Source organism: Echinops telfairi, unplaced genomic scaffold, assembly GCF_000313985.2.
Source record: "Echinops telfairi isolate 266 unplaced genomic scaffold, ASM31398v2 ScPeMD7_7356;HRSCAF=8355, whole genome shotgun sequence".
Classification (NCBI taxonomy): domain Eukaryota; kingdom Metazoa; phylum Chordata; class Mammalia; order Afrosoricida; family Tenrecidae; genus Echinops; species Echinops telfairi.
Window position 1 is genome coordinate 1,529,753 of NW_022111256.1, and position 17,401 is coordinate 1,547,153.

At 55.1% G+C, this 17,401-nt stretch overlaps 2 protein-coding genes and 1 pseudogene across 2 annotated transcripts; 1 reads left to right on the forward strand and 2 right to left on the reverse strand.

Moving 5' to 3' along the window:
• Nucleotides 1-120: 120 nt before the first annotated feature.
• LOC101659006 lies at nt 121-1,770 on the reverse strand (annotated as a pseudogene).
• Nucleotides 1,771-2,968: 1,198 nt separating this feature from the next.
• On the forward strand, nt 2,969-9,785 carry VAMP1 (vesicle associated membrane protein 1). The gene is made up of 5 exons (XM_004708110.2): nt 2,969-3,098; nt 5,923-6,049; nt 6,289-6,447; nt 7,045-7,096; nt 7,509-9,785. Coding segments are annotated over exons 1-5 (357 nt in total). The 5' UTR covers nt 2,969-3,096; the 3' UTR covers nt 7,526-9,785.
• Nucleotides 9,786-10,382: 597 nt separating this feature from the next.
• Nucleotides 10,383-17,401, reverse strand: TAPBPL (TAP binding protein like). Its single transcript, XM_004708225.2, has 7 exons — nt 17,216-17,401; nt 14,980-15,210; nt 14,577-14,849; nt 12,779-13,108; nt 12,100-12,402; nt 10,902-10,982; nt 10,383-10,748 (listed from the first exon to the last, which is right to left on the reverse strand). Exons 1-6 carry the CDS (start codon nt 17,274-17,276, stop codon nt 10,903-10,905), a joined length of 1,278 nt encoding a protein of 425 aa, XP_004708282.1. The 5' UTR covers nt 17,277-17,401; the 3' UTR covers nt 10,383-10,748; nt 10,902.

Here is a 17,401-nt window from a genome sequence, read left to right on the forward strand (position 1 = left end):
GCTCCTATTGCAAACATGAAGTCAAGTATGTGCTTTAATCCTGTGGGCTCGGAGTCACAGATTTGGGAAGAGAAAAGCAAACTGTGATCCCTGTACAAGGATAGTAACTAAAGGCTTATGCTAATCACATTGCAGGTTTTTGTATTTCTGTGGCATAGAGCTCAGACGTTGCAGGTCTTGTCGGTCCTTCTGGATGTCCCGCAGTGTCTGCACTCTTCTTGAGTTGAGCAACATCATCCTTCAGCATCTGGTTGAAAACACTGGTTAAGCCTCGAACATTCAGAATACATTCAGAATAATTGAGACTTCCTTCTCAATGCCACACCCCCCTTCACCATTGTTGATCCTGGATGAATCCTGGAGAGATTTTGAATATTGATTCAATATGATCAGCTACACGTATCCAATAGCCCAGTTGGTGTATCCATTTAGCTTGATGACTTCAAAGACACTTTCAACCACCGTTTTATGCACTCCCTCCCAATTGTCCCTGCCATTGTCTGTCCTCATCTCTGGATTCAGTTCCTGGAGAGAAATTCCTGCCACCTTCACTGCACTCCATATGGTCACACTTGAGTCCCCATCTTCTCCCAAAATCCATCCATGGCAGCTGCTGGGATGAATGCCAAGGTTTTCAGCCATCAGAGAGCGAAATCTAGCAGAATCCAGGTTACAGCCACTTTCTATCACATGGTGCTTGGGCAACCCACTTTGTTTCCAGGTAAGAATATTCACTGTATGTGATATGTAAGAATATTACCTGGTGGGAGGGGGAGGTAGCACTAGAACTAATAGTGATTGCATAGCCTTTGAAGGCAATGTGACCATGCAGGGCGCCTGGGGTGAGGGTGGGTGGGGGAGAGGCTCTAAGATAGATGTGGTGGTGATTTACAACTCCCCTTGATGTGATTGCACGATTGAATTGTTTAATTGTATGACATGTAAATTATGTGCCGTTAAAACTGTTGGAAAACACAAACAAATCAAGATGGATTTAAACTCAATGGAACCTAACAACAAGATCATTTTATCTGTTCCACAGTAAGTACACTATACCTAAAGACTGAACTGAGATGCTATAGGAAAAACTGCCAATAGTTTTACAAATTGTCAATGGTTTTAAAACTTCTTGTTCCTTATGAATTAATTGGCAATGAGGTATTTTATTTGAGTACAGGTACGTAAACTTATGAGAGATCTTTTAAATCTCGGCAGAAACACAAACCCAAGAAGAAAATAGGTCTTCCTCATCCCGCTTCCCTCCTCTGGCCTCCTTTTCCATTTTGTGCTGAGAACACCACTTGATTCTACTTTAATTAGACATATTGCCAAATTCCTGGTAATTAAATAGTCTGAAATACTTAAAAACATTATATATATACCCCCACTGGTTGGACACCACAATGAGGCCGCAGTCAGGATTGTATTGTAGTTGATGATCTGAGGAATAATGAATTTGAAGACATTAACCTTCCTCTGCACCAGATGCTCCCCCTCTTGCTGACGAACTCCTGCAGTTACCACCACATCTGATCTTAGCATTGGTTGTCTCAGAGTTATCTTTATCCGCCACGATTTTATGTGTCTGAAAAAAGAAGCTGCAGATCCATCCATGCTGCAGATCCATCATTTCTCCTTTGAGTTTATCTTCCAAAACATCCACAAGGGCAAGCGCATTAGCCAGGCCCTTGCCCAGAAAGCCTGATGGCACGCACATGTCATAGCAATGTGCCCAACACCAACTACAGTGATGCTATTGTGTGGAACCATGGCCTCCTCTCTGCAATGGGTGCGATCAGCTTTTCTCAGGGTTGCGACCCTGAACAAGAGAGAGAAGGCTCTCAACACGACAACTATAGCTAGGACAAGAAGTCGGCTGCATTTGTCTCCTCCGTCTAAGTAATAAGAAAGCATTGCATCACAGTTTATTTGCCTCACAGTTTATTATTGCATCACAGTTTATTTTTCTTAGCGCAACATAAAATGAGTTTTACAGTTGATGGTGTCTAGATGAGTGATAAAAGTGGGAATGGGAGACGAGCGATTTTTGAAATACAATATTCTAAAACAAAACGAACAACAAACCCAAACCCATTGAGTCAATTCCAACTCACAACCCTATGGGGACTGAAAACCTTTACTGAAAGGACTGACTCTTCTCTTTGCCTCAGAGCAGCTGTTGGGTTCTAACCGCCAACCTTGCAATTTGCAGCCCATTGCTTAATCCATTGCATCACGAAGGCCACTTAAAATACCATACTAAAAAGACCATATTATTGACCCAACTTGGTGTAGTGTTGAAGGTGGGGTAAGATTAATGGGAAGGACATCCAGGATGGCTCACAGGTTTCTGGGCTGGGCAGTAGTCCATGAATAGTTAATTTAGGATGGATTGAGCGAGGCGCGAGGTGATTGGGGAGGAATGAAGTCGTGCTATTTGCTTTGGGGGGAGCTCCCCCCACCACCCACCACCCGGTACTTGGTTCTTGGACCCTGCCTCGGTCAGAGGCGCAGAGGAGGGGAGGGGCGGGACTGTGCACAAAGTATGGAACGCGGTAATGAAGGGCTGATCCAGCGGCGCAGCCCGCGAGCGCGCCCAGACGCCGGACTTGGCAAATAGGTGCCCAAAGGCCTAACTCACACAGAGGAAGGCGCCCTTCCCGGGGTTGGCCAGTAGCCCCGCCCCGCCCGGTGGCTTAGCTGGGCAGGTAAGCGAACCCTAGTTGCGTTGGTCCGTGAATCTCCCTACCAGCGCTCCTTTCCCGAGTCGGGATGAGAGGAGAGCTGTGATTGGCAGACTTACAGGGGCGGGGCGTGCTAGGCCTTCGCCCGCCTTCACCAGGGGACCTGGCGCCTTTCCTGGGCGAGGATTGGGCCGCGGGACCGCTGACGTTGATTGGGGGCGTGGCCAGCGCTAATAAAGACGGGGGACCAGCGCGGCAGCTGCAGTAAGTTCCACCGCAGCTCGAGCTCTTGCGGTCAGTGAGAGGCGGACCTGCGAACTTCTGTCGACTCACCCGCTGCTCTTCCCCCGTCGCCCGGCGTCTCGCCGCAGCCTCTGGAGGAGACGGACTCCCCACTCCCTGTGTCAGAAAAATGTGAGTTGACTCTGATGAGGGGCCCTCGGCACCTCCTTGCCACTCTCACCCCCAGCGCCGGACTCTGCGGGACGAAAAATGGCGCATTGCAGCAGCTGCGGCGACGCGGGGAACTACTACCGCGCGCCGCCCCCAAACCGGGCTGCTCCCAGGGAGCGGGGCAGCACCCCATTCCCGCATCAGCTGCAGCCAACATCCCGTGGGCAGGGGCCCAGGGGTCCCATAGTCACTGCACCCTCTCCTCTCGCCGGTGGGGCACTTCATTCCAGGTGGAGCCCGGGGAGGGCGAAGGGGGGCTTGGGGGCTCGAGGCTCTTTCTTGTGCCTGACGGAGCCTGTACTCAGGCGTCTGGAATTGCACTGCAACCTCTGGTGTGGTGAGTTTCCCCCTCACCCTCTAAGATGCACGCCCACCTAAGGGCATGGAGCGAAGCGCCAGAAACTTAGCTGCCAGTTCTATGGCACCAGATTGAGCAGCTCAGGAAGACGCAAGGGACAATGACACGTGAGTCCACACAGCCATTCATCCCAAGGCCACTATGTAGAAGGTATTTTCCTGTCATGCATCTTAGCCACGTATTTGAATGAGAAATAGGGGGAGCCAAGCATCCTGTTGCCCTGCCCCTAACTGGCTCCATTTATTTCTGCCTTCTTCAGCACCCCCCCCACCCCTAAGGTCCCAAGGGACAACTATGGGTAACAAATGGATTACTTCCCTAGACTACAATGTGTGTGACAGATTTTTCTTTCTGATCACTCCCTGGAAACTTGGTCCTGGCTCTTGGTGTATTTGTGATGCTTCTGTTAGTAACCAAAAAAGGGACAGGGTTTACCTGAGTTACATAAGGCATCTGACTCCTGGGCACTGCACACCTGAGTGCTTTCAACTCCCAACAGGTAGTAAGTGAAATGCTTTCTAGCTGTTTCCCGCCCCCTGCCCTCCCCGCCATCTGACTTGATATTTGTAGTTTTAACTGTATATGAACACCACCCCACCCCCCCAATCCCCTGAAGCATTTGATGAACTCCAAGGATTCCAATCAGTTGTTTTCATTTTGGGGAGGGGATCCTGGGCAGCCAAACTGGTTCCCAACAGCAGCCAAGTGGGATAAACAGAAGGAGATGGTAGCTGGCAGGGCATCCCAAGGTCTCTGACCTTAGTCTTGTCATTGGTGCCACCGCCCTGGACTGCTTCCAGGACCAGACACAGGCTGCTACGTATTACTTTGCTGCCTGTAGCAGCACCTGAGTCTTGGGGCATGCTTGGCCCTGTACCTGTCTTTCCTCTGCTTCCTTGTGCTTTATCGATTCCCCTACAAGGGGGTGAGTCAGATGTAACCCGCTCATCTGACCTCTCTGGAGGGTTGTCTGTGATTTTAGACGGAAAGCAAAGCACTTAGTGGGGAGGAGCTTCTATTGTGATAAGGAATTTCATTTTGATGAGTCTCTTGGTGGTTTATCACTTGGTGCGTTTACTCTGGGCTGCTCCGGGGAGGCATGTTTTGTGAGGTTTTGCTTCTTTTGATGGGACTTCTAATGGTCGTTTCTGTTTTCCACCAACTTTGAGAGATCACCGCCTGCCTATGGGTTCTTCCTTTGCAGAGGAAAAAAAGCTCATGCCTTAGATTGGACTAGGGGGCATTCAATAGGAGGTGAATTTAGCCTCTGTGTATTGGGGCTTGGGAGAAGAGTCCATCTTGAAGAACCCAGGCCAGATTGCTCCCATCTGGGGTGGGACCCCTTAGCCTGGGGTGCTACTTTGGCTTCTTGTGTGTAGGAGTGCAAACAAAGATTTCTCTTTGAGGGGGGATGTGTGGATAAGAAACTAAAGGAGTCTCCTGAGACTTCCTGCAGAGGCTAGGAAAAGAAAGCAGGAGGGTATCTGTAATATAGACACCAGGGACCATTTTCAGCCTTTCTGCTTCTTGTCTGTGCTCTTGGACCAGTGTCTGATGCTAATGCAGTGGCCGGGGACCAGGTTCTGTCTGAGCAGAACCTCAGCTTCCTGCACCAAAAACAAAGAAAGCCAACAGCCCTGACTCACGCCACCTACACAGGCCTGACTTTGGTGGCCATCCAGGTCCTCCTCACTTGCAGGCCCCATAGACTACTAATCATCCAACGGCACATAACCAGTCACGGGCCCCTCCCACAGATCCTGTCTGCCCTCCCTTTCCTGTGGTGGCTATCCAGGCTTGGCAGGAAAGGAGTAGCTCAGGTCCTCCGCTCACCCTGACAGTCCAGCCCTTTTCTTTCCCCAGGGAGTTTCTCCTCACGGGGATTCGGCTTTTCCAGTTGGCGTCATGTGAGATGTTCCTGCAGCAGGTACCCATAGCTTGGGTACCAGGGGGCCCGTCTGAGTCGGGTCTTAGAGCAGATGATGCCCCCTCCTGCAAAAAAAAGAGAATCTCATGAGGCTGCCCTGCATGTTCCTACGTGCCACTAAAACGTTACCCTGAGCCTTTTTGTCTCCTACTTCTTACTCCTGAATCTCCCTGCTTGGGATTGCCAAAGAGCCAGCTTCCCATCTGCCTGTTTCTAAAACCAAACCACACTCGCTGCTGTGGGGTCCATGCCGCCTCCTAGTGGTCCTACAGGACAGACTAGAACTGCCCCTTGGGGCTTCCAGGGCTCTGACTCAAACACAGAAGCAGCTGCTATATGTGTCAGAGTGCTTTCAGGGCTGGCCCCTCTTATTTGCACATAATCTAATTGTAATTGCTTTGGTGGTCGGGAGGTGGGTGGGAGGGGGGAGAAGTGGCCCAATGGGAGGGTTCTTCTCTGGGCTGAGTTACTTTTTGTCCCCTACCCACTTCTTTACACAGGTCTGATCCAGCTCAGCCGCCAGCCCAGGGGGAAGAAGGGGCTGCCCCAGGTGGGGGGCCCCCCGGCCCTCCCCCCAACATGACCAGCAACAGACGACTCCAGCAAACCCAGGCACAAGTGGAGGAGGTAGGTGGAGAGCTATTTTTCGGTATCTCGGATGATTAGAGACAGAAGGGAACATCTTGTGTGTTTTTCTCTTTGTTCTGGGGGTGGGGGTTGTGGTTGTGGGGGTGTACCATGGCCAAAGGCCCTGGCTGGAGGGGGCCGGCCGAAGCACCCAGTCGGTGGAGTTAAGCAGGGCCAGGCCTCCAATCCCTGCCATTTCCAGTGCAGAGCTTAGGTGCTCTGTTTCCGTGGCCCCTCAGGTGGTGGACATCATGCGTGTGAACGTGGACAAGGTCCTGGAGAGGGACCAGAAGCTGTCAGAGCTCGACGACCGCGCTGACGCCTTACAGGCGGGAGCGTCACAGTTCGAGAGCAGCGCTGCCAAGCTAAAGAGGAAGTACTGGTGGAAAAACTGCAAGGTCAGTTTTGCTCGCCTTCTCCCCCTTCTGTTCCTGGGCTTCAACCGGGGAAGGCCCGAAACCCCCTCCGGTTCCCCCCTGCCTTCCTTCTAAAGGGGCAGGATTGGAGGGAAGCTCGGCAGCCTCCTTCCCGGGGCGCATGGCCTGACACTGACCACCAGGGGAGGCTAGCGTGCTCCGCACTGCTCACTGGGGAAAAGATAACCCTGAGGAGGCTGCAGATGATTAGTTGTTTTCCCTTAAGAAAAAGAACAGAAAAGAACAATTCTTACCTGGAAAATGAACCAGTTAACTAAAGGTCCCAAGTCTTCAGCCTCATTGGAGTTCCTTTTAAAGCCTTAAGGCAAGAGGAGCTGAGCAAAACCGAGCAGGGCGCAGGGTCTCCGGGGTGTTTGTGCCAGGCAGCCGCTGGGGTCCAGGGAGTGGTCTCTGAAGGGAAGCCAGCCGAGGAGTTGGGCCCAGAGGGGCCGTGTGCTTTCTTCCCCTGTCCAAGAACGGAGGGCATCCCGTGTCCGAGACCCTCGCCCCCTCGCCCTCCGCTCCTTTCCTGTTCCTTCCCGAATCGGAGGGCTCACTTTCCTGTCCGTGTCTCTCCAGATGATGATCATGCTGGGAGCCATCTGTGCCATCATTGTGGTAGTTATTGTAAGTAAGTATCGCTGAGGTGGCCCATGGGGTGACAGATGGGCAGGAGTCTCCTCCCAGCCCTGCCTGCTTGCTGGGGAGTGGGGCTGCTCTCAGAGGTATGGAGCCTGCCCCTGCGGGCCTCTCACCTGGTTTGGGAGGGAGCACAGGAGGGCTGGCGGGTGTGCCAAGCCCCAGGACCTCCTGGATGGACAAGCCTTCCCTCTGCGAGATAATTGTGGGGAGACAGCCCCTCCTGTGCCGAGGAAGCCGGGTGCTGCTGTTTACCACCGGCCTGGGTCCGAGGGAGCCGTGGGGGACAGGACACCTTCTGCGGAAAGGCCCGACTCTCTGTTAACTTGATGTAATTTGCCGTCTTGTTTTCTCCTGTCTCTTTCCTCTTTTTCCGTCTGGCACTCCCCGGTTCCTGTGTCCAGTCTACTTTTTTACTTGAGAATGTACCATCCCTTCCCTGTTCTCCATCGCCAGCCAGACTCATGCCCCGCTCCCTCTGTTTGCTCTCTCAACACACGTCCCCATCTGCCTCCTGGCATCCCAGCGCAGGCTTCTCTGCCACCCATCCCTCCTGTGTTTGTTGCTTTCTGTTGGCACTTTGTCGTAACCCCACCCCCCACCTCTTAGAAATGCTGCTCGTGCAGAGTCTTGGGGTAACCTCTCTGAGAGAGAGAGAGAGAGAGAGAGAGAGCACACAAGCAATAGACGGTGCTTCCTTCCTGATCCCTTCCTCACGTCCCCTCCAGTTCTCCCCAAGCCCCCAAAGAGGTGGAGGCCACCGCAAGGGAGGGAGTAAAAGGGGCAGCTGAGGCGAGGTTGCCAAGGAGGCTGCCAAGACGGGGCAAGAGCAGGGGATGTGTCTTCAGGAGAGGCCGGCCTGCAGGCGGGAGGAAGCCTGGCACGCTTGGGGAAATGGTGGCTCCCTCGTTGCTGCCCTGGCTACCTCACCTGCAACTCTCCCCCTGTGCTAGCTCCGGGAGAGGACCCCACGAGGGGGTCCCCTGTCCAGCTTGGCCCTTTTAGAATGTCAAACCTAGGCTGCTGCTGTTGCTTTTTACATTAGTTACTTCTAACCTTTTAGCCCAAAGTTCTCTAGGTCTTCAGGGATCCTACAATCTCTTACTTAGTTTCTGTAGGCCTGGAGTCCCAACACTGAGAAGATACAGGCCCCTCATTCTCAGCCTAGAAGCAGTCCCCATCCCCACCCCCGAAAGGGCCGTCCCAGCACATTTTGGGATGAAGGGCTGGGCGTAATTTCAGAGAGCCAAGGTTTTGGACTCTCGGTCCATTTTCATTGCTGTCATAAAAGACAACGGTCTGTTGGCTATAGAGAAATGGAGTCTGGGGCCTTGTTTTAAAATGAACTTGGGGTAGGGTGGGAGCCAAGGAACTTAGAGGAAGCTACCTCTTGCCCTTCCACTGTGGATGAAGGAACGGGAGGGGGTGAGAAGTGAGGGGCTTGCCAAAGGCAGGAAGGAAGAAGGTAAGAGGTCCTCCCTGGGCCTGGCCCAGCCCCAGTAGTTAGGGAAGTTTGATGTGCCTGAGAACACAACCCTTAGACAGGAGGCCCGACAGTACTTGGATATTGCTGTGTCGTCCGGGGCCCTCTCCACTAGCCACCTCTGTCCCTCCTGCTGTACCGTCCCCATCTACACCTCCCTCCGTTACCCATCTGCACTCGACTCTGCCTGCTCTCTTGCTCTCCTCTGTTTGGTGTTGGGGTACAGAGAGAGGCAGCTGAGGTTGGGAGCCACTCGCCTGTCTCGAGAGTGGGGTGAGGGGTGGGGGGCTCCTGCTGCCTGGAGGATAGAGTGTTGCCAGGGATAGACCAAAGACCTTGCTGAAAGGGTGAGGAGGGAGGGGAGCAGGGCAGGCTGGGAAGAACAGAGGAGGAACACACCCGAAGCCCTTTATTCCTTCCGCCCTCTGGCTCGGACTGGGGTGGGGTGGGGGCAGGGGTGGCCTGGCCTGGATACTCGCCTCCCACACAGCAGCATTTCATCGAGCAAAACCATCCTCCCTCTCCCGCTGCCTCCCCCCAACCCCCGCTCCCTACCTTCCTGCCCTGGGCAGGACTGAAGAGCTGAAGAAAGCAGTCAGTGTACCCTCCCAGCGTCCCCCCTCGAAGGTCTTCACTCTCCCCTGGGATGCTCCTTGTCTAATCCATGGGGTCACCGCCGGAGCAGCAGCACCACTGTCCTCGATGTGTCCCGAGCCTCGAGCAGATCATGGGCTCCCCCAGCCCCAGCCCTGTGGTGGGGCTCTTTATCTCCCCGGTTCTGCCCCTCTGAGGCGCACCAGAAGTAGCCGGCTTTGTTCTTTGGGGTGGGGGGGCGGTAGCCCTTCTACTTTCTCATCCCGCCCTGAGCCTTCCTCTGTCTTTGTCCCCCCCACCTCTGCCCCCACCCCGAGCCACATGCATGAGCCGTTATGCAGCTAAGCCCTGGGACTCTGCAGGTAGGTGGAGCCCGGCTTCCCACAGCCCCATCTGTCGTCTTCGGTTTGGCCATGAGCCAATGTGGGTTTCCCACTGTGTGTCTGCCGTCACCTCTCTGTCTCTCTTCCTGACCCCGACCTCATACTGGTATAGAGTAATAACAGTTGTACTTCCACCAAAGGCATGTGGCATATTTACTGATGTCATGTATTCTGAACAGAGGCCAAAAAAAAAAAAACCAATACAAATTCCTTCCACTAAACTGACTCGGCTGTTATTTGGGTTGAGGAGCTGGGGTGGGTGGGGGTGGCGTACCCCTTCTCCCTCGAAGCCTCATGCTGCCCGGGGCTGGAAGGGCTGGCTTCTGGGCTCTGCCTGGTCTTGAAGGCATTAAGGACCTGTGTGCGTGGCAGAGGAAGCCGTCTTCACTCGGTGCCCGACTCCTGCAGGTGCTGGTGAGAGGAAGTGACGGCAGGAAGTTGAGTGGGCTTCGCACGCTGGCAGACAACTGACTGCAGGCTTTCTCAGGCACTGGTCTGCCCAGCCCGGCCCAGGGGACCTGCGCAGACGAGGCCTCCGGTGAAGCCCCCTCCCTCCCCGTCCCATGCGGTTTTCTTATGTTGAGCTCCAGGTATAGAAATGAGTCACAGGAGTGCTGTCCCCTGCCCCGGTGAGGGCAAGGACCTCGACCGGCTTCTGACATAGCTGGCTGCTATCTGCAGGCATTGACTTGGCGGATTATGATGCCAGCCACCAAGGGTGGGCGCAGGGCTGCTGAGGGCCTTACCCTTGCACCTTGAACCCATCGCAAGGTGGAGCAGCTATGCATGGGGTCAAGGGGACAGTGTGGTGGAGAAGCTTGGCCTCAGAGGGTGCCAGTGGCTTTTATTCTGACAGGGTCCGGAGTTGGTGAGGGGTGGCCCAGGACCCACCCCTTGGCCCTGTGGCCCCTCGCTTGCTTGCTTGCTTGCTTCCAGTTGGCTCTTAGCCACCTCATCCCCAAACTGGCTCTTGTTTGAAGCTCCACTGTCACCCTCTCTACATAGTCTCCCCGGGTGCATCTGCCCAGGGCTAGTGACTCTGGGGGCTCCTCCTGCCCGTGGAGCCCCCGCTCTTCTTCCAGAGGCCCTCTGGGCTTGTGCGACTGGTCTGAGGCAAGAGGGTGGCTGCCTCAGAAGGTGGACCTCAGAAGGTGGACCTCAGAAGGTGGACCTCAGTGAGATGGCTAGGAGGAGAAAGGAGGCAAGGGGTTAGCTTTATTTAAGGTAGCACTGAAGGCAGGGGGCTGGCTGGGAGCTAGGGTGCTTGGGCTTCATGGGGGGCTGGTCTGAAGGGGAGGTGGGTCAGGGGCTGGGGCTGGGGGCAAGCAGGCTCTTACCTTACCACCTCTGGAGCCCCAGAAACAACAGTACAAAGAGGAAGAGGCTGCTGGCAAAGACGAACCCCCAGGCCGTTCTCTCTGTGGGGTAGAGTGGAGCAGGCCCATGTCACCAGCGCACCTTCGACCACCCGCCTGCCAAGCTCCCCCGGGGGAGGGGCGGGAGGAGCGTGCATTGGCTAGTCCCTAGTGGAGGGGCTCACGTCTGCTCCCTGCCCTCACACCGATCCCACAGAGCGGTTGTGCTTGTTGACTATGGTTGGATGTTCTTGTGTGTTCCTCCACATAAGTCTCTTCCTCTTCCCACCTCAGGAGGCCGGTTCACTTGTTTGGATTAGGTGAGTTGGGAACCACCAAACCGGGATTGTGTGGAGCCGGGGAAGGGCCTGAGCAGAGACAAAACCCTGACCAGAAGCGCCTGGCCCAGGAGCACCGCTTCGTGCCCAGGGCCGCCTGCACTCCGGTTTCTGAGTGCGAATTCTTCCCTGCCACTCGCCTGCTGGAAACCTTTCCCCACCCAACTGTGGCCTTCAGGATCCTGCACAAGCCAGGAGGCCCACCCTGGTCTGGCCACTGGCAGCAGGTGGGGAGGCGGGCTGTCTGTCTCATTTTCCCTGTGATCCCTTACTTAGGTCGGGGACCTTGGGCAGCATCTCTGTGTGTCCAGTGGAAGCACGCGCTCCCACACACGTGTGCGCCTACATTTCTGTGCGTCCTCGGCAGCCACGGCGGTGTCTTGAGCCTCCTCCACGTCTCCTTTTTGTGCAGATGCCTTGGCTCTAGCTATGCTGCATTTCTCTCAGCTCCTGAAGCCTGAGGCTGCTTGATGATCCGGGTGTCACGTGTGCCCTTCTTTTTGTCTTGAGGACCCCCAAGGGCCCTCCCACCCCAGCTAGCTAGCCAGACTCGAGACCCAACTGCCCCCTCTCGGTCCTCGTCACCCATGTCTCCTAGTCCGGACTGAGCCCATGAGCGCGGGGCCAGGCCGAGGTCAGCCTTGCTCTCCCACCAGCAGCTCCATGCCTGACAGAGCAGAGCGGGGAATGGGGGAGGCTGCCATCGTGGGGAAACCTAGCGTAGCAGAAGCAGGGCAGTGGACTGAGCACCATGGGAAGCAGAACAGGCTGCCAGGTGGTATTGGGGGGTCGGGAGAGCCAGGAGCCCAACTGTGGTGGGGCACGGGGATGCTGCCTGGTACCTGGGGGGGCGATCCAGGTGCTGGCTTGCAGGGGCTCCTCCAGGGAGAGGTGGGCGACCTGGCAGGTGTATGTGGCGCCGGCAGGGCCCGGCTCTGCCGTCAGAGAGGAGGAGATGCTGTAGGTGCCTGCTGAGCTCTGCCGGAGGCTGGAGAAAGAGGCCCCAGAGACCGGGGCTGGGCTTCCTCCCTGCTCCTCTCGGATCCACGTCACAGCCACGTCCAGAGGGTAGTAGCCAGCAATGCTGCAGATGAGCGTGGGCAGCGGGGCTTCACTGGCCAGGTTCAGTTGTACTCTTGGGGGGGCTGGTACAAAGGATGGGAAGGGTGACCGTAGGCTGCCGAGGCTCAGAGCCCTTTGCCATGGTTGAACCAGAACCAGGGGGCTGGCCCAGATTGTAGGCAACAAAGGGCCCCTTTTCCACGGGTACCCTAAAACACGTGAACAAGGTCGCCTAAAGGTTGGCTTGCTTTTGATTGTCATGACAGGCCAGTGGTTTGTAAGCATGTCGGTGACCAAGTAGGGGACCTTATCTGATGCCATCTGTTCTTCTAGGATGGAGAAGGCATTCAGGGTGTGGGAGAGCATCACTCAAATCTGCCCTCGTGCCTGAGCCCCTGGGCCGGAAAACACTCCCGACAGCTCTCCCCCACCCCCGCGGCCACTGGAGCCCGGCCTCACCTTGCACGCTCAGCCGGATGATTTGCTGAGCTCGGTACAGAGAGGTAGTGATCTGGCAGATGTAGGCCCCCTCGTCCTTTGCAGTGAGGCTGGGCAGGGTGAGTGAGGCGTCCCCGGGCAGCTCGGGCTCCAGGCTGGCGCCCTCCCGCTTGGCCTGCCCCTGGCCCGAGGCCCAGTGGTACACCAGCTGGCCACTGCCCTTATGCTGCAGCCGCCACTCCACACTGACGAGGTCCAAGCCCGGCGCCATGGTGTAGCCACAGTGCAGGGAGGGCGAGGCCCCCAGCAGGGAGCTCAGGGATGGGGTCTGGGTGGTCACCTGGAACTCCACTGTGGGAGAAAAAGTGGGGTGAGCTAGGGCGCCTGTCTCCTTGGGGTTCCCCGGGGTGACGCTGAGGCTGTGGACAAGACGGCCCCGATCTCCCGCCAGATGGGGGTCCCAAAGAGAAGGGGTGAAATGCCAGCATCTGGTGGGGAGCATAGATATCGAGGATATCATCCTTTTTAAAATTTTGTTTTCTCATTTCGGGTGTTCTATAGGTTTGAAATATCCCAGGATAAAAAGGAGGGACATCTGGCAGACGTGATGGCCCCTGGCTTCCGAGGCAGCTGGATGAATGTAGGCTCGCCAACAAAGGGTAGCATAGCAGGGTAGCCCTCTAGTCTGGGCTGGAGCGTATCTTCTTGGAGGCAAAAATAGTGGGTGAGGGGGACTCTGAAGATCTTTTACCATGGGCTTGATCCCCTGTGCCCCCTCACAATGCCAGCTCTCTGCCAGGGAGGCGAATGCCTCCCACTTCCCCGGGAGTAGAAAGCTTCTGCGAAGAAGAGACCATAGACTCATTGTAGGCTCTCCCCAAGGGAAAGGTGTTTATCTGAATGCATGCCTGTGCTTTGCTCGATGGTCGTGCAGAGAAAGCTGACCGGGGCTCAGTAAGACTCTTCAAGACGGAGACTGGTGCAAAGGTGGGTGGAAACGGGAATGGATCACAGTGATCGACATAGAACCCCTCCCAGGGGGATGGACAACCGGAACATGGGTGAAGGGAGAGACAGCGGTTGGGGTAAGACATTGGGAAAAAAAATTTATAAATTATCAAGGGTGCATGAGAGAGGGAGGGTGGGGAAAGGGGGGGGGATGAACTGATACCAAGGGCTCAAGTAGAAAATGTTTTGGAAATGATGTTGGCAACATATGTACAAAGGTGCTTGACATGATGGCTGGATGGATTGTGATAAGAGCTGTATGAGTTCCCCCATAAAATGATTTAAAAAAAAGACTCTTTAAGACAACACAGCGGGCAGCCTGGCATGCCTTATATCCTGACACCAACCCAGACTCCATGCCACTGGCTCGATTTCAACTCACAGTGACCCTACAGTGGTCTCTCAGGCTTTGTGAATCTGTGCAGGAGCAGACAGCCTGTCTTTCTCCTGCAGAGCGGATGGTGGGTTTGACTCACCAACTTTGCAGTCAGTATTCCAACGCTTACCTGACAGGGCCGCCACGCCTCCTGACCTAGCAGGCCGTCATGGGGTGGCCTTCTCTCTAAGTGGGAGTCAACTCCACGACCTTGGGGTTTTGATTTTGGAGAAGAAAACAGGTTGGCCTTGTGTTTGGACCCTCAGTATCCTCTCTGGACTCGGGGGTCTTCAGGAAGGAGGGGCATGGAGGCTTGGGGGGCCACCCTAATGTGACCTATGTGATGGATGGAAAGGACTTGATCTCTTGTCTCTGCCCACTCCAACATACAATAAATAAAACTTCCTGCCAGCCACCTGCTTTTTCCTTTCTTACCTGCAGTCTTCACAGAGCCCCGGGGGCCCAGGGGCAGCTGCATCGTGGGGTCCCAGGCAGCCCTGTTCTCAGTCTCTCCCAGGGACTTCATCACCATGGAGACACTCGGCCCCTCTTCAGACACCTGCACGTTGGCAACGAACCACATTGTGGTCTCCTTCGTGGCCTCGGGTCTGGTCTGGAGAGAGTAGTGGGAGATCTCACAGGTCACCTCCTTCTGGTTGCAGTCGGCGTGGAGCAAGGCCTCAGCCTGGGGGACCTGGACCAGGTCCACTGGAGGAGAAGAGTGACACACTGAGGGAGAGCCCGGGCCGGGGGGACACAAGTGGGGTTATACACACAGGGGCAGGGCTGACCCTGCCCAGGGAGTCTGGAAGGTCTTCTACACAGGGAGTGCACTTACCGGAAGCCTCAAAGGTCACCTGGAAGTCATCCTGGGCCGTGGTGCTCTCCTGGAAATCCGTGAAGCCTTCCAAGGAGCCATCATCCAGCACGGGCACCTTCCTCAGCACCAGCAAGGCCTTTGCCCTGTCCCTGATACTGGCCAAAGTCCCACGGTGCCCACCATCCTTCACCAAGAAGCAATCCAAGACTACATCCACTGCCCGCCACTGCCTTTCTGTCATCGGGGTGTCTGGGGGAGAAGGCAGGGTGAGCACCCCCTTAACCAGAAAGTTATTCCAGCACTCTCCGGCTCATTCCCCGCCCCCCACTACCCCTGACTGTGGCACCGGGAAGAGGTGCCCGCTGCCCGCTGCCCGCTGCTCCTGCTCTCGGGGTAGTATCTGCCTGGCCAGGCCAGTATTTCTTGCTGTGAAGAATATCCTGGGTTTGCCATGCTCAGTTTTCACTCTTATTTCCATTTTATTTTATTTATTAATCATTTTATTGGGGCGGGGCTCTTACAAATCTTATGACAATCCATCCTTCAATTGTATCAAGCACACTTGTGCATATGCTGCCATCATCATTTCTAAAACATTTCCTTTCTACTTGAGTCCTTGGTATCAGCTCCTCTTTTTACCCCCTCCTTCCCCCACCCTCCCACCCTCATGAACCCTTGATCAATTAGAGGTGATTGTTGTTATCTTGTGTCTTACAGGGGAGGTGCATTGTCTCCCTTCTCTCACATTTCTGTTCTGTTATTCGTCCCCCTCGGGGGGGGGGGGGGGGGGGGGGGGGGGGGGGGCTACATACCCAACCTTAGGATGGGTTTTCCCTTTCTCCCGCTTCTTCCCCCATCCCTGTCCCAGCTATTTCCAGTTTTGAAGGAAAGTCTAGCTCCTCCGTCAAAGGCAGTCGTTTGCAACCTGTGGGTTGCGACCCTTTTCGGGGATGGGGGGGTTGGGGTGGAAGGTGTCAAACGACCCTTTCACAGGGGTTGCCTAAGACCATTGGGAAATACATATTTCCGGTGGTCTTAGGAATCTTAGGAACCGACACCGCTCCTCTATCCGTCTCCAGGCAGGTCCACCCACATCCAGATGTGCTGATCTGCTAAGAAAGAAGCTACCTCAGCCTTCCCACCGACTGTTGGTTTTACACATACTGTGGCAAATGTAACAATGTAGTTTCCTGTTGTTATATTAAGACTATTACCTATGCTACACCATGCTTCAAGACAAAATTTCACTTATTTGTAATTAGAAATGAATATTTCACAATATAGTTACATATTGTTTTGTGATTAATCACTATGCTTTTAAAAATCATTTTATTGGGGGCTCGTAGAACTCACAATCCATACATCAGTTGAATCAGGCATGTTGTACATATGTTGCCCTCATTCTTTTCTAGACATTTACATTCTATTGAGCCCTTGGTATCAACTCTTTCCCACCCCACCCCCCCAACCACCCTCATAGCCCTCTGATAGATTATACATTGTTATTATTTTCCTCTCACACCGACCCGCTGTCTCCCTTCCCCCATGTTTTCTGTTCTTCCCCCTGGAGAGGGGTGTATGGTTATGTGTCGCTCCTTGCGATCGGTTCCCCCTTTCTCCCTTCCTCTCTCCAATCACGATGCTTTATGATATTCAGTGTGTAACGATGAAAATACATCCTGCATAGCAGATATTTACACGACGATTCATAGCAGTAGCAAAATTACAGTGATGAAGTAGCAATGAGACTAATCTTATGGTTGGGGGTCCCCACCACGTGAGAAGCCGTACACAGGGTCCCAGCATGAGGACAGTGGAGAACCGCTGGTCAAAGGGATTCTCAGCATAGGCAAACAGCTGGGCAAATATTGGGGCAGTGGGGGCAGCAGGGGGCCTTCTAATCCCAGGGGCCTGGCAACCACCTTGCATTTCCCCAACCTGCCCACCTCGGGACAGACTGCACTCTTCCACGGCAGGGAGGGGGTGGGTTTCCTAGCTCAGGGAACCCCACTCTCATGGGAAGGTGACCCCTCTCAGGGGCCCAGGGCAGTGACTCCCCATAGTGCCCACAGAGGAGAGCCCTCTCCGGGTAGTCTCTCCACACACATTGTTGGGTCCTTACTCGCCAGCCCCCAGCCTTTCTCGACTGCTGGGCTTGGAAGGCGACTCCTGTGGGGCGCCCGTGCTCCACAGCCCTTCTATGGGGGGGACAGCCACCAGCCCATCAGCCCCGCCCCCACCCTGCCCCACTCACCGGTCTCCGCGGAGGCCCACAGGGCCCAGCCCAGCAGCAGGCACCACACCCCGGCGCCCATGGGGGCTGCTCTGGGGCCCCCTCAGTCACGCCCCTCTCCACGATCCCTCCTTTGGGAGAGCCTGCGCAGGAACACGCTGCTGGTCCACTAGACACCCCTCACCGCTAACGCAGGGCAGCCTTCCC